The sequence below is a fragment of the Saccopteryx leptura genome, chromosome X (assembly GCF_036850995.1).
Source record: "Saccopteryx leptura isolate mSacLep1 chromosome X, mSacLep1_pri_phased_curated, whole genome shotgun sequence".
Lineage (NCBI taxonomy): Eukaryota > Metazoa > Chordata > Mammalia > Chiroptera > Emballonuridae > Saccopteryx > Saccopteryx leptura.
The window spans coordinates 136,448,289-136,471,803 of record NC_089516.1 but is presented as its reverse complement, the minus strand read 5'-3'; the positions used below and the strand labels follow the sequence as shown (position 1 = coordinate 136,471,803).

The window sequence follows — 23,515 nt, the reverse complement described above, 5'->3', positions numbered from 1 at the left end:
CTATCTATCTTTCCCTCTCCTCTCTAAAATGAATAAATAAAAATAAAAAAATAGATTCAGTGTTCTCACTCTAAAAATAGGATCAGAGTTCTCACAAATCCCTGTCAGAGATTCTCCATAAGTAAGACTTTATCCATATTACAGTAGTTCTCTATCTAAACCTGCTTATGTAAGAATCCAAAGAAAATTTTTTTACTGATTTTTTTTTAGAATTTACAAAATATGTACTTTCATATTCACTATTTCTTTTAATGCTTACAATAAATGTGGGAAGTGTGTACCGTGCTTAGCATAAAATTATATACATAATAGAGAATAAAAAGTACATTATCTTTGGGATTCTTTCTCTCTACTGTTTCTCTGTTATACCTGTAGTTGGCTTTGAACTTTGAAATAAGCTTTCTCCAGCAGCAGGGGTCATGACTACCAGTAGCTCTGGAACTGCACCTTCAAAGTTTCCTCCCTTTAGCACTGATTTGAAAAATCCTAGGGCAGGACTTTGGTCCTGCTTACATTGTCTTCTTCATCCCACTAGTAATCACTGTGTGTTGGAAAGCAGGTCATGTAGAGATAACAGTTTTTGTTAGGAACCAATATTATGAATAGTAAGAGGCTTTTAAAACTCATTTGAGGTGCTATAACAGAATACCATAGACTGGGTGGCTTATAAACAAATTTATTTCTCATAGTATTAGAGGTTGGAAGTACAACATCAAAGTTCTGGCAGATTCAATGTCTGGTGACAGCCCAATTCCTGGTTCATAGAAGGTCATCTTTTCTGTGTGTCCTCACATGGCAGAAGGGGTGGTAGATCTCTTTGGGATCCCTTTTATAAGGCACTTATCCCATTTATGATGGTTTCAACCTCATGCCTTAATCACCTTCCAAAGGCCCCCCCTCCAAATGTCATCATATTAGGGGTTGTTTCAACATATGAATTTTGGGGGAATAGAAACATTCAAAGTATAGCAGAGGGAAAGAAGTTTTTCATCAAGGCAGAGAGTAACACAGACATGGCCACATGAGTTGGACAGTCATCACAATCTGTGTCTATTTATTACTATTGTTTAACTGACTGATTTAATTTTGTGCTTTTTTACCTATTTGTATGACACTCAATTCTCTTTGTTTCTAGTTCTCATTGTCACTTAATTGTTTATGTTTTATTACCATTTCAAGTTAAATTTTTAAAATCCCAATTTTAAATGTCATTTTCTCAAGAGTTTAGGTCTTATACCTTAGTGAAAATTATATAGTTTTAAATAGACTCTATTTTTTTAGAGCAGGTTTTCGTTCATAGAAAACTGAGCAGAAAATACAGAGTTCCCATTACCTCTGCCCCACAATATCTTAAGAATTTTTATCATACAGTTTTGTTTAATTATTAATATTTCAACATATTATTGTATTTTAAACATCTTTGACATATTTTTCATTATTTTGCTTTAATCTACTGTTTTGAAGCTGACTCCCAACTTTCCCAGTCTGGATTTCTTTTCCTCCTTCCTTGTACATATATTTGCTGATGGACATTATTTGGATGTCCTGCTTACCCTTCCAACCCACCATGTCCAGGAATGGGAATCAGTATCTTATTCCCCTTCTTAAAACTCACTACTCTGTGTTACCCAATCAGTGAGGGTTGTACCGTTCACCTACTACTCGAGCCAGAAATCTGGAGTTTGACTTCCTGGTTTTCTTTATTTCTTTCTTATAAGACACATTCAATCATCATGTCTTGTAGAATGTATCTCCCATCCCTGCTACTACTGCTCTAGTTCAGGAATTCCTCATTCCTAGCTTGGGTTACAGTGCTAGCCTCCTAGCTCAGAAATCCTGTCTGCTTTCACTCTTATCCAAACCCAATACCAAAGTGATCCTCCTAAAATGCAAACTGATCATGTTGCTCTGCTTCTTAAAACCTCTTAGAGTCTCCTTTTGCCCCTAGGGAGAAAACCCAGTCTTTCCTGAACTGGCTCCTGCCCATCTTGTTAGCATTATCTCCCATTGCTACACCCCCAGCATCATTTTCCTCTAGCTTTCCTGATTGGAACCTCTTGAATAAGTGGGGTCATTTAGTGATTAAATGCACAGACTCAAGTATAAATTAAGGCTTCACCCTTCACCAGCTGGGTCAAGTTAAACTTTCTGAGCCTCACTTTCTTTATTTGTAAAAGTGGTTCACCTAATTACTTCAAAAGATTATTATGAAGAGGAGCTATGATAATGTTGGCAGAATACTTGGCAAAGAGTATTCATTTGATATGTGGTAATTTATTATTAATATCCATCTATACTAATCCATCCCTCACCAATCTTGCATAGCTCCCTTCTTATCTTTTGCATTCTTTAGCAATTATTTCTTGACCACCTAATATGTGCCAGTATCCTAGAAGGTGGGGAACATTGTTGCACCAGATCAACATTCTGTTATTCTAAGCAATTCCTCCTTATGTTTTGAAACCTTTCTTGATGTTCTTAGGTCTGAAATGTTCAGTGCTACCGTTTCCTATTGTATATTATTCTAATTCCCTTGTTTCACTTATTAATTTATCATGCTCTAGAGCTACTGGTTAATAATGGTTCCACTATAAACTGTCATTTTCTTGCAAGAATGGTAGAGACTATATTTTATTAATTTGTGTACACTGAATGCTAACAGTGCCTGATTATTATTCACTTAAGTACATGGAGTGGATGAATAGAAGATATTCAGGGAATGTTACTTGGATGAAAAAAATTGTTCATAATATACTTTTCTTCTATTGTTTGTGACAAGCATTTCAACTCCCTTTGGCTTTTAAGGCTACCCTAGGAATAAATGCAACTTGAATACAAATCACTAACTTTAAAATGAAGCTTAAGAGTTTAATTCTTTGCAACTTGGAACTTAATTTAATGTAAGAATATTCCATGCAATGAGCATTGCAAAGATTTGACCTTACACCTTACATTAGATTTATTTCTATTTTCATGTCTTTAGGTTTCATCAATATCTATTTTTAAAGTTTGTCTTTTTAGTGTTTTTTATGACTTTTAAATTTGTTTTCTTTCATTACAATTTTCTGATACATGCTCATTTGAGTGCATGTTTTGACATTATTTTCTTTTTTCTTGTATTCTTTCTTTATAAAGGCTTCCTTCCCTGGGAACTTACACTTGGTATTGGTTCTACGTCCAACCAGTTTTCTTCAACGAACGTTCACAGACATTGGATTTCGATTTAGTCAAGAAGATTTCATTATCAAACTACCGGTAAGAGTATATATTTTTAAATATTTTATCCCTTTAAGACTCATGAAAATTTTACATATTGTTGATATTTTATATGAGCTATATATGTATGCTTGTGTGTATAACATCAGGACATTTCATTTTAGAAAATAATGAGTATATGTCCTATGTATCTGAAATCTCATGAACTTATATCCTGAACTAGTTCAGAGTATCATGTTTGTGTTTTTTAATATATATATTTTTATATGTTTTTAGGGCTAGGAATAGAGTGTTCATAAATTCTGATACTTTTGCAAAGATAAGTCTCTCCTTATAAATTATAATTGAATACATAAAAACCTTTTACTTTGTGGTAAGCATAATATTCTTTCAGAAGGTTGACCATTAAAGGTACAAAATTTTAGATCAAGGAGAATCAGGTGTTTGTGTTTCTATGGAGATTAATTTTGCTTTACAAAGAAATGTTTTGTAGCTAAAAACTGTTATTACCTGAAGAAAGTAGCACATACATGTGGGGAGTGTACAGGAGAAAATTGTTAGAACTATTTATAAAACATACATTTTTGCTAAATAAATGCTAAAGTTTATTGTACAATTGAATGTAGTGATTCCATTAAGGGAAGTTAATAGTACCTTTCTTGCTTATTTATATAGGTTGTTATGCTGAGCTCACTCAGTGATTTGCTGACATACATTGATGACAAGCAGTTAACCCCTGAGTTAGGCGGCACCTTGCAGTACTGTCACAGTGAATGGGTCATCTTCCGAAATGTATGTTTCTTTTGTCCTTACTGCAGAGCCTATAGTTCATGTTAGCTTTTAAAACTAGTGCTAGAATTCTCTTCCACTTTGGGAAAAACAGATTTCTGGACTCTAGTTTAAAATATATTTATGATTAAACATCTTGATTTTATTCCATAAGAAATATCTAGAAACAATTAAGGCTCACTGAGGATGACAACTGAAGGAAAGGCCTAGGGAATAAGGAGATCGTCCTCTCTCCAACCCTCCTGTGGCCATATAGTAACTTGAAGGAACAAAGCATTGGGATTCAAGTCCTGGCACTGATGATTTTTAATTGTGTAAACTTACACAAGTTGTATAACCTCTCTGAGTCTCATTTTTCCCAGTTTTAAAATGGGAATAATAATACTTTAACTCATAAGGATATTGGGGAGACTAATTGAGATAACAAATATAAAATGTTTGGCATGGTGCCTAGCACATGGCAGGCCCTCAAAAATGCAAGTCGTATGGTTAGTCTTACATTGGTGCTGGTGATCCTGAGGCAGTGAGATTTATAGCAAAGAGTCCTTCTGTTCTATAAATTTATAATAGACAAGGGCGCTGTGCCTCACAGGGGTGTTTGTGGTATAAAAATATCTACTCCAAATCCCAAAGATGGAAGAACCCTTTTGAAGGAGGTAATTAAATGATGTTTAATTAAACCAGGGTTCTATTTTTCTCATGCTTATTTTTCATTTAATAGTTCTATTCATTCATACGAAAATGTGTTAAGTACTGTTGAGCTATAAATAAAAAAGATCAGGAACCTTGAGCTATGTGGCACACAGAATTTATATGGTCTCTATATGTTCTTCTTTCTTTGAGTAATTGATTTCAGAAACAAAATAAACAATACAATCTTATTTGACATTTTAGGAACCTGGAATGAATTGTTGTGACTAAATGTTCTTTCATCACCTCATTCCTTCATCTTGCTTGAAATGCTAACACTTGCTCATAAACTATAATAAATATAAAGTGGCTTTGATGTTCTCATCTCTCTTCAGAAATGAAGTTATTATAAAGCAATTTTACAATTGTAGATTTTACTAGAATAAGGAAAACACTATGTTTTTATATATCATAAAATAAATTACTCAATATATGGCATCTTTAAGAAATAGTTTTCACTGGTGTTGAACAAATAAGTACAGAAATTTAGTTAAAAGATATTCAAGAAAACTCTTCACCTGAGTAGTTTCTTAGAGGCTTGGATGCAAACTTAAAGTTGATTGCAATGGGAAAAGCTAATTTTCCTTAGCAGAGAAGAGTTTATAGTATACATGTTTGCTGTAATACCTAAATAAGAGTAAATACAGTTACTGATCTAGGTTTTGATACACTGGCTGAGTTTTCACAGAATTAAAAGAATCACTGGCTCTTTGCAGGCTATAGAAAAATTTGCCCTCACAGTGAAAGAAATGGCTCAAATGTTACAGTCTTTTGGAACTGAACTGGCTGAGACAGAACTACCACATAATATTCCCGCAATAGAAGAAATTCTTGCAATTCATGCTGAAAGGTACCATCTGCTGAAGGTATGTCTAATAGAGGGGACAAACAAATGCTGTCCATGGTCTTTTTCTAGAGAGGTATTCATTGTGTCCATTTCACACTAATTGTTGGATAAGGAGGCAAAAGATATGTTTATATATTATAAAGCACACTAAGAAAAAAATTAGAATACTTTCCAAGAAGAGAATGTCCTGAATAGGTTGAGTCAAAATGTCCCCTTTGTAAATGGTACATTCTCTTGAGAAGTTGTTTATTTGTAAATAGAATTGTTTATAAATGCTCCAGAATAAGAAATCCACAGTCATTCTTTCTCCTTGGAGGTACACAGGTATTCTATTTTAACATCTGCCACAGTTACTATGTAAAATGGAGAACTTGATGAGGAGTCAGGAGGCCTGGTTTCTTGTCCCAACTCTGCCATGTGCCAGCATTTGGACCAAGTGAAAAACTAATCAATTGATTACAGGCTTTCTTTTCCACAGAGTTCTAGTTTTTATGTTTTGTAAAATAAGTAGCAAGTTGATTTTGCTTTTCTACCCAGTTATCTGGAGTGTTGGGTTATGAAGGTTTCTGAGTCATGATTCAGACAATAACCGAGTACTTTAGATTCATTTTTCTCAAAAAGTTTATGAATTTTCTGAACAAGCACTAGGCTTCTCTGTAGAACTAATGTCCTTCATATGATAAGAGGCTTGCTGGGGCACTGGCAGATACAAACTCTATGTAGACAAGACAGTTTTAAATTAAGAAGAGGAGAATAAATGAAATTTTGAATCCTCGAACAACAAAACTCCTTAAGGAAAAAAAAGCTCTGTCTCTTACAAGCTGTGTATTATTGGGCAATTTGCTTATCCTCTCTCAGTTTCTTTTTTTAATGTAAGTAATGAGCTTGATGATAACGGTGGTGATGATGATGAGAATGATGATACATGCATATCTAGTAGGGTCGTTGTCAAGATGAGGATGAAATGAAGTAAAGTATGTGATTTATGTACAACAGTTTTTGGTACATAGTTGGCACTAACCCTTAATATTTATGTCCTTATTCATATTGGTGGTGGTATCAAGGAATGTATTCCCAGAAACATACATGTACACCCAAATTTTTGAATCTCCTGAAGGAAGTCATAAACCACGCTTATATGCCCGAAGAATCCACTGTTCAAGGTTAACACCTTCTGAATAGAAGCATATGCTTCATGATTAACTAATTAATCCAAATATGAACATAATACTGTGGCAGGCAGTGGCAGGTAACAATTAAGGATTAGTAAGGAAGGCATCTAACTATATCTGAACATGCATTAAATGTTATTTGTAGCTTTGCTTTCTAGTATGGTAGTCTTTGTTATGCTACTACTGCTTTAATTAAGTACATTAAAAATATTAGCCTAATAGAATAGAATAACTTATAATTTTTTACTAGTAAGAGAAGGATGCTACAATTTGGTACATGGGGTACTACTGCCTGTAAAGCTGTTATAGAAATAGTGATTGCAATATTCATCTCAATAGGCAGAAGCTTCACAGAGATTTTCACAGCTTTTAGGTTCTGTGGTAGTGAGGTATTCCTTGTTTTTTTCAGTTTTGAAAGCAAAGGCCATTCTAGAACTACTTTTTTATTATGCATACTATAGGTATATGCTTCCTTCTCTTCAGGTCATTTAGTTTAAGTTACTAGTAGCTATTTGATACCCTATTGTACCTTTGTACAGAATGATATTACAGCTGTAACCAAAGAAGGGAAAATTCTGCTAACAAATCTGGAGGTGCCTGACACTGAAGAAGCTGTCAGTTCAAGACTTGAACATTATCAACAAATAAGTGGCGACTATCAAACTGTTAATAAGTGAGTGCTTTCATTTGGATTTAGAGTTTCTTATATTATACTTTTGAAAGAGAACTATACGTTTTTACTGCAATCTGTTAAGTATTAAAGTATTCTTATACTTCTGGAAATCTGAGGACTTGATTTCTGAGTTTTATCACAAAAGTTAGATTGCTTACAGAAGGTGTTCTAAAGACACTGATGGTCTGTACTGGGATCAAGTGTCAAGGGCTGTGACATTGCCTATGTTTCTTAATATCCAAATCAGGTTTACCTACATACCTATAAGATAAGTCATTGTTTTTAAGGAATTCTATGACTTCTTTTTTAAAGATTGCTGACACAAGTACATGATATGGAAATTGCTTTTGATGGATTTTGGGAAAAACACCAACTAAAAATGGAGCAATATCTGCAACTATGGAAGTTTGAGCAGGATTTTCAAGAGGTCGGTTAAACATTTTTTATGCATTTATTTTCATCATATCAGAGGTTCTTATTTTTTGATCATTAGATATACAGTTTCACATTTATACCCATCGAGAGTTGGGAAAAAATGAGAACATCCAGGATCTGCTTGCTCCAATGAAATTGCAAATGGATATAAAACTGAGACTCATGGTCACAGATAAAAGTGCAATGGTTTCCAGGGGAAGGAGTTGGGAGAGGAGAGGAAAGAAGGACAAATATACGATGACAGAAAATTATCTGACTTTGGGTGATGGGCACACACAACACAATCAACACATCAAATGCTATAGAGATTTTTACCTGAAACCTATGTGCTCTTAAGGATTAATGTCACCCCATTTAATTTAATTTCTAAATTATAAAAAAGAAATTGCAAATGAAATTCAAGGCAGTGCAACAGTTTTATTGTCTTTCATTTCTTCAAAGCTCAAACTGACTATTTTGAGGAGTAATAATGGGTCATTGAGAATATCTTTAAATCCAATGATCTTATCATTACCCATCAGAATATCCAGTGAAAAGTCTGAGCTTGGAAGAAAAGATGCTGAACCTGTTGCATTGCCTTGAATTCCATTGACAATTTTAGTGGAGAAGCACACTGTGGATGTTTTTCAAGTGTGGAAAAATTAATTTTATATTAGTTTAGCTGGAAATTTTTTTCTTCCTTTTTCTTTTTTTATTAACTGAGAAGCAGGGAGGCAGAGACAGACTCCCACATGCACCTTGACTGAGATCCACCTGGCAAGCCACCTACCAGGCAATGCTCTGCCCATCTGGGGCCACTGCTCTGTTGCTTGGCAACTGAGCTATTTTAGTGCCTGATGCGAGGCCATGGAGCCATTCTCAGTGCCCAGGGCCAACTTTTCTTGAACTATTGGAGCCTTGCCTGCAGAAGGAGAAGAGAGAGTAAGAGAGAGAGAAGGGAGGAAGGGTTGGAGAAGCAGATGGTCGTTTCTCCTGTGTGCTTTGACTAGGAATAGAACCCAAGACTTCTACATGCCAGGCCAATGCTCTACCACTGAGCCAAGTGGCCAGGGCCTGAAATTTTTTCTGATAATTCAAGAGAATGACTGAGCAAAAGTTTATTTTTCAAATCAGAAAACCATATTGAAGATCATATGTTTCAAATGGACCTAAACCTAATCCTATTAGAACAAATGAAATACCAAGTAAGTAAGCCATTCATGAGTAGAAAAAGCTGGCCACATGGAGGAGAGAAAATAAGCGAGCTTTCCTTTGATTCCCTGGTAACATATATGAAAGAGACTGTGAGAAACTTGGACATAACTACAAAGAAAAGTAGAAGCTAACTATAGGACAGTGACGAGGGCTGAGAGGCTGCTCACAGAGTGAGCTGAAGATCAAATCAGAGGACTTGGCTGTTAGATGAAGGGCAGTATCTTCAATATGGTTTTTGCATTCCGGACACAGGGATCAGTTACTACTACCAGCCCTTTCCTTCCTGGGATTCAAACAGATTTTGTAATGCCATGCTTTCCATGGAATTTTTCTCAAAGTAGGAATAGGTCAAATTACTCTTGGTATTTCCAGGTATTTGTGTCTCTCCCTCCTTCTCAACTGAATACATGCAAAAATAACACTTTTTCTGAACATACCTATTATCCCTTTATTTATATGTTAACTTTCATCCATATTAAATTTTTTATCCCACCATTATGTTCTGTTTTTGTAAGTTGTTCCCTGTAAGCAGTATTGTTGTTGTTTATCTGGGATTGTAATCTTACTAACACGATCTTTATCTCTTAATTCCATGCAGATAGACTCTGCATTTTTATGAAATTAACTTAAAAACTTATTTGTCAATTTCCAACTTTCAGAAAATTTTCAATATTTTCAAACATGTTATATATATATTTTTTGTATTTTTCTGAAGCTGGAAACGGGGATAGACAGTCAGACAGACTCCCACATGCGCCTGACCGGGATCCACCCGGCACACCCATCAGGGGGCGACGCTCTGCCCACCAGGGGGTGATGCTCTGCCCCTCCTGGGCATCAATCTGTCCGACCAGAGCCACTCTAGCGCCTGGGGCAGAGGCCAAGGAGCCATCCTTAGCGCCCGGGCCATCTTTGCTCCAATGGAGCCTCGCTGCGGGAGGGGAAGAGAGAGACAGAGAGGAAGGAGAGGGGGAGGGGTGGAGAAGCAGATGGGCGCTTCTCCTGTGTGCCCTGGCTGGGAATCGAACCCGGGACTTCTGCACACCAGGCCAACGCTCTACCACTGAGCCAACCGGCCAGGGCCCAAACTTGTTATATTTTTGAATACACATAATAGGAATATTCTGTTTCATAATCATAGTACTGTTACTAACTTCAATACATTCAACAATAGTGCAATATTTTTGTATTAGCTGCCATAAGTATTACAATTTTGTAAATTGACTCAATACTATCCTTTATATCATTTTTCTCTGTCCAGTATAGGATCTAGTCTAGAGGGTTGTGTATTGCATTAATGTTATTTCTCTTTAGTTGCCTTTAAACTAGAATATTTCCATAGTTGTTGTATTTTTATGAGATTGACATTTTTGAATAACAATCCTGTTTATGATTTATTTTATTTTATTTTTAATTAAATTTATTGGAGTGACATTGGTTAATAAAATAATATAGATTTCAGGTGTATAATTCTATAATACATCATTTGTAAATTGTATTATGTGATTTCACTTACATGTGGAATATAATGAACAGAATAAAGTAACAAAAAATAGAAACAGACTCATAGAGACAGAGAACAGACTGATAGCTGTCAGAGATGAGAGTGTTGAGGGGCTGGGTGAAAAAGTGAAGGGATTAAGCAAAGGAAAAAAAACCCTCAGAGGCAACAATATAATACAGTATTCTTTATAATAAAATGTTCCTCATTTTGAGTTTGTCTGACATTATCTCATGATTTTGTGTATGACCACCTAGAATACCACATATGTAATGTGTCCTAAGAGTATCACATCTCAAGGTAAAGAAGTCCATCTCTTCCTTATTGTTGATATGAATTTTGATCATCCAGTCAAGGTTCTTTTGAATTTTTCCACTGTATGGTTACATTTCCCCCCTTGTATCTAATAGGGAATATGTGGGGAGAAAATTTAACCCCTGCAAATATCATGCTTCTCATCAAAAGATCTCCATAGGTTTAGTATCAATTGATGTTTACTGCTTCAACCAGACTTTAGTATAATAGCTGTGAAATGCCAATTTTTCTTCTGCAATGTCCGCTTCACATTTACCAGTCCACATAGGTATGCTAATGTAAGCAAGGGCCTTCCCTTCTCCCCATTTATTTATATATCATGTTCATGGCTTCCTAGATTTTTGATGGTTTATAATTTATTACTCTTCTTAACTATTTTGTTTTTTCTAACTGGCTATTGTATCCTTGTGATATGTACAAACATTATTTTTATCACTTCTTTACTTTCTATCATAAAGAGATGGTCCAAGCTCATCTTATTCCTACTCAGCTTCAGTGTTGGAACCAGCCATTTTCCTGAGAAGCTCTGGTTTCTTTGTCTGGGAAACAATTTTAAAGACCAAGATCTGGGTGCTAAGTTTGCTCATCATTACTAAAGGGTCTTTGTTTCTAAAACTGATCACCATGCATCTAGGGAATACATATACAGGTATATACCATATTTTTTGCTCCATAAGATGCACTTTTTTCCCCCAAAATGGAGGGGGAAATGCCTGTGCATGTTATGGAGTGAACATTTCTATAGTTATTATTTTATTAAATATTTAGTTAATATTTTATTAAATATTTTAACACACCATTTGGTTCAGAATATTTTTTTTCTTATTTTCCTCCTTAAAACCCTAGGGGTGTCTTATGGTCAGGTGGGTCTTATGGAGCAAAACAATACATACATATATATATTTCCATATGTGTCCACACATACATGCTCTCATATGTACATCGTGATATTTTATAAATAACCAGTTAACATTAATATCTAGGATGTTAAATTTGAATAGTGTATCATTTACTATGAATAAAATAACTGAAAATATTTTCCAAATGTGCAATTTTTTTCATATTGATGTTCTTATTTAATGGCATTTCCAAAAAAACTTGTTTATTATGGGATATGCTTAATATATATACTTTTAAAATTAATTTTTATTTCTATTTTTAGCTTGTGCATGAAGCTGAACTTCTATTTAACCAACAAGCAGAGTTGGCAGATGTCACAGGGAATATAGCTGAAATAAAACAAAAAATAAAACAGTTGGAAAACTTAGATGAAAATTCTCAGGTAAGATTACATTTCACTTATTCAGTATATTTATGGAGTATGATAGTTACATTTTGGTGCTTTTCAGTAGTGTAAACCCTTATTATGATTAATCTGTCAGCAACAGTCTATATAATTGGTTTAATAACACTGTTTTCTTTTTCATTCTGTTCAGTGTGGGCCTGAGTTGATACTACATATGTGATGTAGGAGGCCCCTGAGATAATGCCCAATTTTGGCCTAGCAGTGGGAACCAGATCATGGATCATTTTGAGGAAGCTAGAGAAAATGTCTACCAAGAAAGTTATTTAATACTTGAATGTAGAAACATACAGGAACATAATTCCTTAAATATTCATCATTTGATATATGCATTTGAACCTAATATATGTTCATATGGATAGATTATACCGGTACTTAGTCTTACTAGCTGTGTGACCTTGGGTAAATTGATTACATTTTTCTAAGCCTCAATGTCCTCATCTATAAGTTGGGGATGGAGGGACCTACTTTGCAGAGTCATTGTAAGGATTCATTTAGGTATTACAGATAAAACTCTCAACACAGTACCTGAGATGTATGGATATATACTAAGTACCCAAAATAGCCAGTTGCTATTCTGAAAACTTGGACTCATGGCTTTACTACTTAACAAACTCTGGCTTTGCTTTCTTCTCTTGTATTTGAGGGCAAGATCATGGTTTTCAAGGTGCATTCTCAGCAAACAAATAGATTTAGAGGTGAACTACAAGCACCAAAAAACAAATATTGAGAGGTAGCAGTTTTGGTGACCAGTTCTGAAATTGTACTTTGTGATTGTGGGGCAATTTACAAATCTTTATGGTATAGCAGAAAGAGAAGGGAGAGTGGCTTGGAAACTAGGAGGCTTTGATTTTTTGTTTGTTTGTTTATTTATTTTTAAGAAATTTTAGTTTTAACTGTGGTAAAAGACACATAACATAAAATTTAATATCTTAACCATTTTAAGTGTATAGTTAAGTAGTGTTAAGTGTATTCATATTGTTGTCCAATAGATTTCCAGAACTTTTATATCTTGTAAAACTGAAACTCCCCCCCCCCATTAAACAATGACTTTCTGTTTTGACTCTGGTTTTCCCTCTAGCTAGATAGGTTAATAATGTCTTAATTTTGGTCTCCAGGTTTTTTTTTTTATTTTACCTCAACAAACATTTTCTGAGCTCCTACTGTGCTTCAGTCACTATCCTGGTGGTGGGTCAGCAGTTGATGTGGAAACAAGGCTGTTAAAATTCCTTTTGACATGATGGAAAATCCCGGTTGTGACAGGTTCACTTCAGATCTGTAAAGGAGTCAGGTAGATCAGTAGTCCCCAACCCCTGGGCTGCAGACCGGTACCAGTCTGTGGGCCATTTGGTATCAGTCTGCAGAGAAAGAATAAATAACTTACATTATTTCCGGTTTATTTATATTTAATTCTGAATGATATTTTATTTTTAAAAAATGAGCAGATTCTCTCTGTTACATCCACCTAAGACTCACTCTTGATCCTTGTCTCATAAGTTCGACAATTATATTTAAAAATACCACAGTTTTTATGCCGGTCGCATAATTTTATTTTCTGCATTTATCCGTCCCACCCTAAAGGCTGGTCCGTGAAAATATTTTCTGACATTAAACCGATCTGTGGCCCAAAAAAGGTTGGGGACCACTGAGGTAGATGACAACTCTGATGGGAAGGCTGAGATGTATTAAATCCATTAGTTTTCTTTGGCTGATGTGTGCCTCATTTGATATATGCAGTTCTGTTTTAAATCTGTACATTTAATGAGAAGCAAATCTCATTCCCACTCTGGGAGGCTGGTTGATTTTCTCTTTCATTTACTAGAAAGGTGTCAATTTCTGATGATATCAACTGTTGTAGCCAACTACTTTAACTGTTAGCTCCTTTGCAGCCTGCAGAAGTACGCCATCAAATAATATTTTCATAAAAATATTTTCTTGCTCAGCCAATTTGTTTCTTAATTAATTTATTCCCCCCCTCTCTTTGAACAGACATCATGCAGTTGTTGTTTTACTTCTTTCTTAAATCAGGATCTGTTAGCAAAGGCCCAGTTTGTGATTTTACATGGACACAGACTTGCAGCAAATCACCATTATGCACTTGATTGGATCTGCCAGAGGTGCAATGAGCTACGTTATCTTTCCGATATTTTGTTTAATGAGATTAAAGCCAACCGGATACAGCTCAGCAGAACCTTCAAAATGCATAAACTCCTACAGCAGGTAGTGTCATGGGACATGATGCATTTCTGAAAAAGAAGATACATATTTTGGGGGTTCTTACTCAGAGGTTATAAGGTCAGAGTCTTTGGGATAAAATTTGCAAAAACTGAGTTTGTCTATGCTTATTTAATCCATACTACCTCTCTACCTCTGCAGAATTCATGGCAAGTCGAATATTGTAAGAATTTTGGTCTCTGTTCTGAATGTTGATATTGTGGTTATAATGGCTTCATTCTACTTTGAGCATATCTCTGAAGTCTCGACTCTGGTGATAATTTGCAGTCAGAACACTTTGAAAAGCAAAAAGTGACTTTGCTAAAGCCTGAAAGTCCTTCCATATTTCATGATTACAGCAATAAAAAATTAAACAGTGACTGGAAAATATTCCTCCATGGCTTGTGGGTTTGAACCCATCCATGAATAAACAGTGAAGGGAATATCTGGCCTTTTTTTTTAACAGAGACAGAGACAGAGTCAGAGAGAGGGATAGACAGGGACAGACAGACAGGAACAGAGAGATGAGAAGCATCAATCATTAGTTTTTCGTTGCGTATTGCTACACTTTAGTTGTTCATTGATTGCTCTCTCATATGTACCTTGACTGAGGGCATTCAGCAGACCGAGTAACCCCTTGCTCGAGACAGTGACCTTGGGTCCAAGCTGGTGAGCTTTTTGCTCAAACCAGATGAGCCCGCACTCAAGCTGGTGACCTCAGGGTCTCGAACTTGGGTCCTTGGCATCCCAGTCTGACGCTCTATCCACTGCACCACCACCTGGTCAGGCAGAATATCTGATTTTGACAGTGGAATGTAATATAGGGGTATCACTTATAGGCGTAGTATCTGCCCATGAACATTTTAATCTGCACATCTCCTTCTCTGGTAATGAAACTTATCCTTGTCCTGGGCAGTCATTACAGTTTTATATTATACTTTATATTTTGCTAGGAATTTCACATTTTGGTTATTGATTTTGAGGAAATGGCATGAAGCTCAAGGGTTAGTATTGAGATAATGCTCAGGATCCTGATACAGACTGGTTTCTTTTTATGAAATGAGCAGTGTTTCTATCCTTGACTGTGCATCAGAGGTGCCCGTGGAGTTCTGTAAACATAGAAGTGCCTGATTTATGGCCCTAAGCTACTGAGTCAAAATTTCTGGGGGCCCCACCCAGATATATTTAATTTTTAATAGCTCTGAAAGCAACTCTGATTGACAGAAACCAGGTCTGATAAACACTCTCATAATGGACAAACATATTTGTTTTTTATTCACTCATGACAGTGTGTGTGTGTGTATGTGTGTGTGTGTGTGTGTGTGTGTGTGTGCGTGTGATGTGCTCCCCAGGCTTATCAGTGCTGTGATGAAGGAGAATGTCTTCTAACTAATCAGGAAATAGACAAGTTTCTATCTAAAGAAGATGCTCAGAAAGCCCTTCAGGACATCGAACATTTTCTTCAAATGGCTGTGCCCTTTATAAATTATGATCCTAAAAAACTACAGTATGAATTTGATGTAATTTTATCTCCTGAACTCAAGGTATGAGGCTTCTTTTTAAGTAAACACATTTTTAAAAACTTGAATAACAGTAGCATTGATTGAGTTTTATTACTTCACAGCTAACTTTATATCAAATTGCAATGACATAGTTCTCCTAAGGATTAGGAGTGATGTGATATCAGTGCCACTGCAAACATCAAAAGGTCCAAAGGCTTATTTTTGCTATTTACTGAAGAGTAATTTAACTTTTGAGCTCGTGCTCCATTATTTTTGAGCTCTTTTCAGATACTAGGAGTTCTCACATACATTTTCTTGGTTATCCTTGGAGAATGGCCCAAAACTGTCATGGGAGAATATCTTTTCCTTGTGCTTCAGTGACTACCAACAGATGCCCTGTGGAGACACATCTTGATTTTCTACTCATTTGAGAAGGAACGTTTAAGAAAAGGATCTGGGTCTTCTTGTTGGGGGTGGGCAGCAGGCAGAAGTTGCTGCTGGCAGGGTGGAGAGCTATAACTGTTTAGTACCACACTGTTGGAGATGTCATGAAGCACTGTCTTCACATTGTAAATAAATGCATTTCTGATGCTATTTGCTACTAAAATGTCTAGTTGACTCAAAGTTTGGAGTAGTATCTAAATCCATGCTTATCTGCAGGTCTTAGAGGATGCCCCAGAAATCAGAAACATGGCATGGCAATAACCAAGTCATTGTCTGGCAACCACCAAGCTTCGCTAACTGCCTCAAAATCATCTAGGAGGGGCAGGAGATATTATTCATTATTAGTGGCTCTGAGGAGCCTTTTATAACATGGAGAACTAAAGAATGTCCTGTAGGTTAAAACATAATAAGATACTGTAACAGTGCTTAACTTGGTGGCTTTCTCATGGTAAACATATCTTCTTTTTTAGCCCATAGCCCTTCTAGCCTATGAAGGGTGAATCACTTTATACAGTGACCTATTTCATGACTGCTTGGTGTATTTCTTTTTTTTATATTTGTTTTGGTTTAGATCTTCTAGTTTTATAACAATGTGGAGATAATACATTAATCTGTTTTTCATTACTTTTATACATTTCTTCTACTTATATTTTAAACTCTACATTAATTTTTTGACTGAGTCAGAGAAATCTAATAGGATTTGTAATGACCCCATTTCATAAAATATTTCATAAAATTCTTACACAACCTATAGATTCAAATGCAGACTGTACAACTCAAGCTTGAAAGTATTCGAGGTATATTTGAGAATCAACAAGCTGGTTTCAAGAACCTGAAAGATAGTCCTGTGAGGCCAATCCAGTTTGTCGTACCTGCTTCCAACAATGTGATCAGATCTAAAGCAGAGTTTTTCCCACCTATGCCTGGTAAAGAATCTTACATTCACCTTTTCTGTCTCTTTTTCTGTTCTTATTTTCTATGTTAATCTTGATGTAAATACTGAATTCATTCTTCAATCCTGATAAATTGAAATTTTATTTAAGCATCCTTGATTATGTTTAATTTTATTGCACAAGGCAGGACCTGTGGTCGACACCATTATACAATTTTACCACAGTACTGATACAATATAGTACGAGATGATGCAAATCTCTACTGAATTGTCCATCTTTGCAATGAGTGTGAACATTTATGTCAATATCCAATTCATGCTCTTCTTAAGCAGAGGAAGGCATATGAAACTGTTACACATGTGTGCCTGCATGTATTCATGCATATTTAATACCATGATAAAACTACAACTTGGTTCTTATAAGCTTCTTGTAAGTGAATGGCTTAGATAATAGAATGAATTGCCTTTTCTAAATAGTTGCAAGTAAACAGGATTGTCACAAAGTCCATTTTCTGGTTTTCATCTTTGTTGACTTATTTTAATCATGTAATATCCATTTTCCTTTCTATATTCTGTGGGATAATATAATTATACTTATTTGGTCTCTCTGATCTGAAAGAATCAAATACTTTATTAATGTATTGTAACTACTTTGAAATTCAGACAAAGCGTGAGCCAAATATAATGAGTATAAAAATCCAGCTCAGCCCTAGCACAGATCAGATTAAAAAGAGGTGAGGAAATCTGATAACTAGGCTAAGACTATCTAAGATGATCAAAGTTATGTAATTAATAGTTATTAAATATAAAATATACTCAGAAATAAAACTATAAGGGATTCTATAAGTGAATAATATTGGCTAAGAAGATACTGGGAAAAATAAAAAGAACAAAAAACCAATAAGGTGCTAAAACCAATAGCTATGAGAATAAAAATAGAACAAGTTGATCTTCCTAGGACCTCAGATTTTGGCCTTATTACTGGCTCTGTGACCTTGGACAATTCATGTAACTTCTTTTAGCCTCAGATTCATTGTCTGTAAAAAAGGAATACTAACACTTACTGACTTCAAAGGGTTCTTGTGAAAAATAATTATAGAATATAGAAACTACTCAATAAACTAGACTGTCTTTTCCTTCTGACAAAGACTTTCTTTATAGTCTTCTAAAAGCACAGCTCCTTGAAAGGGGTTCCAGCTGTGACATACCTTGGGTTGAGGAACAAGGTTCTGAAGAGACTGTTCAAATCGCATTCACTGCCTTAATCACTAAAATTACATTTTATTTTGTGTTGTTTCATTGTTTTCTTTCTGACATTCTTATTTAATGGTGTTACACTTTCTTTCTGCAGTGGGAATTGGATACTCTTTCTTTCAAGCATGTAAACTTTTTTTGAAAGGTACCAATCTTTATTACTTTTATCAGTACATTTTTCTGAGTTTGTGTACGTAGAAAACCAGTTTGGCATCTAAAACCAGCAGCATTCATTCTTGCATTCTGCCTACAATTAACTTTTTCACTTTTTTATAATAACCATCCATTATTCTCTCAGTTTTAATGTTTGCCTTGGAAAATGACTATATAAAAAGTAAATTATGCTCTTTCATCAAATGACCACTCATAAAAAATATAAGAAGGAAAACACTTGACAATGTTAAAATAAGTCAAGCTTTCTTTCATTTGATAGACTCTAGTGTTATCCACAATAAAACTATTTGTTGGGAGTAGCTTGGATTTGCAGCAATTTAAGACTGCTTGATGTATTTATGAGGAAGAAGGCAGCTTACTGAATAAATGACATGGTTAGATACATGATTTTATTCACCATTTATCATGGTTTATAAATTAAATCAAAGCATTACTTATGCAACAAACAATTATTTTTACCTAATTACTCCATGAGTAATGGAGAGTCTAACAATCAGTTTCAAAGAATTTTTCAAGAGCTTTAATTGCTAATCCAGGTATATAAGTTTTGGTCAGACAACAGATAGGAGTTAATTTTTTTATAAGTTAAACAGTTTTTTGTTTTTTGGTTTTATTGTTTATTAATTTGCATCAATTAGGATCCTGTACCTAACATAATATCTGCTGGCGCCTAGCAGGATGTAATAAATATTTGTTGAATTAGCATTTAATACAGAAAGACGTTATGGATGAATATTGTCCATGAAGATTAAAATAAGTTTTGAGCTCCTAAATCTGTAACTCTAGTCTAGATCTTTCTCCTAATCTTAAAACTTGCATTTACAATTTTCCTTCTCAAATTTCCTATAGCGTAGACAACTTAAACTCAACACACCCCACACTGATTGCTTCTCCCCACAAACCTTCTGCTCTTCCTATGTTCCTCATCTCAGTGAATAGCACCATGATTCCTGGGCCCTTGGCTCCCACTTCTCACTCAACTAATCAGTTGAAAACAAAACAAAACAAAACGAAAAACAACTTATTTTCTTTTACACTGCTGTCTCTTAATGTCAGTTACCTAATCCAAGTTAATATCTGTTGCCTTGACACCTGCAGCAATCTCCCTGTCTTCACATTTTCCCTTCTCAAATGACCCTAGTTATCATGCTTTTGGACTTCGCACACACTGTTTTCTCTCAGAAACACTCTTCCTTTCCCTCTCCCCTTTTTCTTGGTTAGCCCCTAATTATCCATTGATTTTCCTGTCTCCAGGTCATTTCACTGGGCAATTTCCTGCCTGCCTCTCTTCCCCAGCACCCAGTTCAGTTAGATGTTCAAGTTATGTGACAACAAGTCTCCTTCATTTCTTCTTAGCGTCAGGGTTATTTCTTCTTTTGTGTTTCTCTTGATATACTGTAAGCTCTCTAAAGGCAGAGTCTGTGCGCCGTTTATGTTTGTATCCCTAACATCAAACATTTAGCTTAGTATATAGTATAGACACTCAATAATTTTATATACATATTTACATTGTTAAAATAATGAATTCATCTATCTTGTTTTTCAGAAAAAGATGTATTCCTCAAAAGTTGTAAATATTCTTTTTTCATCTTAATGCATTTGCAAAGAATTAGTGTAGCTAATTAATGAAGCTCCCACAGTTACCTTTATATATAAGTTCAGATCTTTGTACCAGATGTCTTTTAAGTGGCAGACATCAGTATTTATTGATAAATTCATTTTATATGGCAATTGGCAGTAAGTCTAATTTATATATGACTATATAAACATAAAATTTAAATAGAAAGATATTTTAAGTAAGTGAAAGTGAAGTATAAAATTTAGAGAACATAATAATACAGCCTCTCCTGAGTACGCCTTCCACTATCTCCTGCCAAGGAGGAAAGGCAAAAAGTATGTTCCTTACATGGAGAGGAGAGATCCATGCAACCTGTGTGGGTGGCAGCCTTTTCAGCAGCCTTGAGAAGTAAGAGCTTAAACAACACAGTCTTTGAGTGGACCATGCCCTATGCTTTGTAGGAACATCTGGACTCCTTGCTTAACAATATAAGGGCTCACCCTTTTTAAACAGAAGAGAAAGATTAAATAGAAAGGAAAAGAGAGATTTAACAGGAAGAACAGAAAGATTAAAGCTTGGAATTTTAATTAAATTTTGTTTTGTTTTGTTTTAGCATTTTAACATGCTTCAGAAATGTTATTTTATATAGTGGTTAGAGACACAGATTCCAACAGTAGATGATTTAGGTTTGAATATCACCTCTGCTTCTTGGACAAGATATTGAATATAATACTTACTTATCTTTAAAATGGGGGTAGAAGTACTCCTTATCTCTTAGGGTGATTTGAGGATTAAAGAAGAAAATGCATGCATAGGGCTTAGAAGAGTGCCCGGCATGTTTTAAGTACCTAATAAATACTATGACTATTTGTTAAATTTAAAGTTTTTTTAAACCTCTTTTTGATCCAGTTAATCAGTGAACTAAAATCTAATTAAATGCTATCTCTCAAAATGAACACCAATGCTGTAAATAAAATACAGTTTTATGCTTGCTTGGCAAACAAGTGAATATCTAGTGAGAGAGAGAATGGATTAATACATGGCAGAATCACACTCAATAAGAAGTTGAGATCATATAACTAAGTTTAACCATTCAACTGTTTTGTATAGTGTGATTTTAAAAAATACTAATATAAACACATTGTAATACTACATAAACATGCATGTAATTTTATTAAAAGTGTTGATTTTCATTCTGGATTGAAATTCTTTTTTCACATTTCTCTCCCAGGAAAGAAGACTTGGAAAGAAAGTCAGAGCAACTTAAAAGTAAATATCATTAATTAATTAAAAATTGGCTTTATTGCTGTAGTTGCAGAATTGATATGGGGGCTTCAACCTTATTTTTAATTTACTCAGCTGATGTTATGCATTTGAACGTCTATTTAATCTAAACGAAAAAGCTGCTGCTGTGTTGTGTCTAAGTGCAGTCCCGGCATATCCCCAGATGTATAAGCAGTTTCTCAAGTCTTGGGTTAATTTCAGAATAATTTCTGTAAAAGATCTTATGTAGGTTCCAATATCTCTTTCTCCCTACCCCACCTCAGTAAACCTAAATAAGTGTTGCATGTTTTTTATAAAAGGGGATTTCTTTCATAAGTAATTCCAGTCCTGTAAGTATGAAGCATGGACAAAGGACAGGTTCTAATAGACCATACTTTGGGCTCAAAAAGGTCATCTATTCATTTCTTGATAAATACCTGATTTCTTCTCATTTATCCATGATAGTCTAGTATCTGTGGAGAGTAGCCTCATCATAACTGCAACACTCTACATTTTCTTTGCGTGTTCTTGATGGTAAATAAGGACAAGACTATATCTTCAAGAGGCAGTTTGACATTAATGATACAGATTATAGACCTAGATTGCCTGGCTTTTAATCACTTCCTGGCTGTATAACCTTCGGTAAATTCTCTAGAACTCACCTCCCTTATCTATAAAATGGATATAATAATAGAGCACCCTCATCTTGAACTTAGTGTAAAGATAAAATAATTAATATTTGTAAAATATTTTGAATATGTGTGCATGTGGTAATAATGTTCTAAGTGTTTTATACAATGATCAGCAGGCTAGTGATTGGCCTATACTGACATTCCATGCCTGGTTATCATGAACAGCACTTCTGACTGCAAGAAAGAAATAGACTGAATGCAAAATTCCATAGTCTTACATATGTTTTGGTTCTAGTTTTAACTCATGAGTACTTTACTTTTCTGTTGTGTGTATTTATTCATTTGCATATCTCCAGGAAAAAAAAACAGGAGGCTATGGCTTTGTACATCTTTTCAGTGAGATTTATAGGTGGTGAACCTCATTCCAAAATGCACACATTCTTCCAATTCAAGTCAGTTTGCAAAATCTTTACATATTTAAAAGTATAAATTTATGTTTCAGAACTTTCCAAATTGGTATTTCAGAAATCCTTTAGAAGAAGTAAATGATGCATACCTACCTGATAAATGGAGTATGCAGTATTTTTGTTCTTAACTATAGTATTAAAATGATAACATTTAGTACATTAAGCAGACATGAATCAAAGCACACTCTTTAAAGAGGGGGCATGATAATGGTGGCAGGCCATGAACTTGACTCTGTTTTATCACTTAATAGATATGCAACCTTGTTTAGCAACTAGGCCCTGTTGCTAAACATATTTGAGCCTAAGTTTTTCCATAACTTGCTAAATGGCTGTGAGAATCTGATGTAATGGTGTATGTTAAGGCGCTGGACTGTTTTGGCATAATGTCTAAAAGTAGTAAAAAAATGTTTATTCCTTTCCACCTGTATTTAGAATAAGTAGGTTATATCTATGGAAATACTTTTTAGCTGGTAGAACCCATACTTGATCTCGGCTCCTAGTTGTTACAAAGTAATGCTACATTTACTTGGAGGTTGGGCTTTTTGCTCATCTCAGCTGTTCAATACAGCCAGGATCCCCAAAATACACTTTAGATGCTTGTGAAGACAAACAGCCTCAGTTTGTGATAAATCTCATGCAGGTGACTAAGTCAGGCCTAGTCTCACAGAGTCTGCAAATAAGGTAGCAGTTTAGGAGCAGGGGGTCATGTAGCAACAACTGACATGTGGAAGAGAACAGAGACAGATGGTTATAGCCATTTCAAGAAACAATAGACACTCTGCATATATTACTAGCCCTGGAGTGTATCATCAGATTTTATCATATCATTCATGTTCATAATTGATGCCACTGAGTCTTTAGGAAAAGGGTCAATAATGTTCTGTATGCTTGGTTAAAGAATCAGAGATTCATATAATATTTCCTAGAAATATTTTCATAAAAAATCATTAAGGTTTAAAAGCCATTTTGGTTCTTCAGTG

General features: G+C 35.0%; 1 protein-coding gene across 1 annotated transcript in view; it reads left to right on the top strand.

Moving 5' to 3' along the window:
• The window catches only part of MCF2 (MCF.2 cell line derived transforming sequence), a 143,245-nt gene that overhangs the window by 43,612 nt on the left and 76,118 nt on the right, over positions 1–23,515 (top strand). Inside the window, 10 exon segments of the mRNA XM_066357891.1 lie at positions 3,136–3,255; positions 3,892–4,008; positions 5,412–5,561; positions 7,254–7,387; positions 7,700–7,814; positions 11,995–12,114; positions 14,164–14,355; positions 15,702–15,893; positions 17,050–17,221; positions 21,405–21,442. Of these exon segments, the coding sequence (XP_066213988.1) occupies positions 3,136–3,255; positions 3,892–4,008; positions 5,412–5,561; positions 7,254–7,387; positions 7,700–7,814; positions 11,995–12,114; positions 14,164–14,355; positions 15,702–15,893; positions 17,050–17,221; positions 21,405–21,442 (1,350 nt within the window).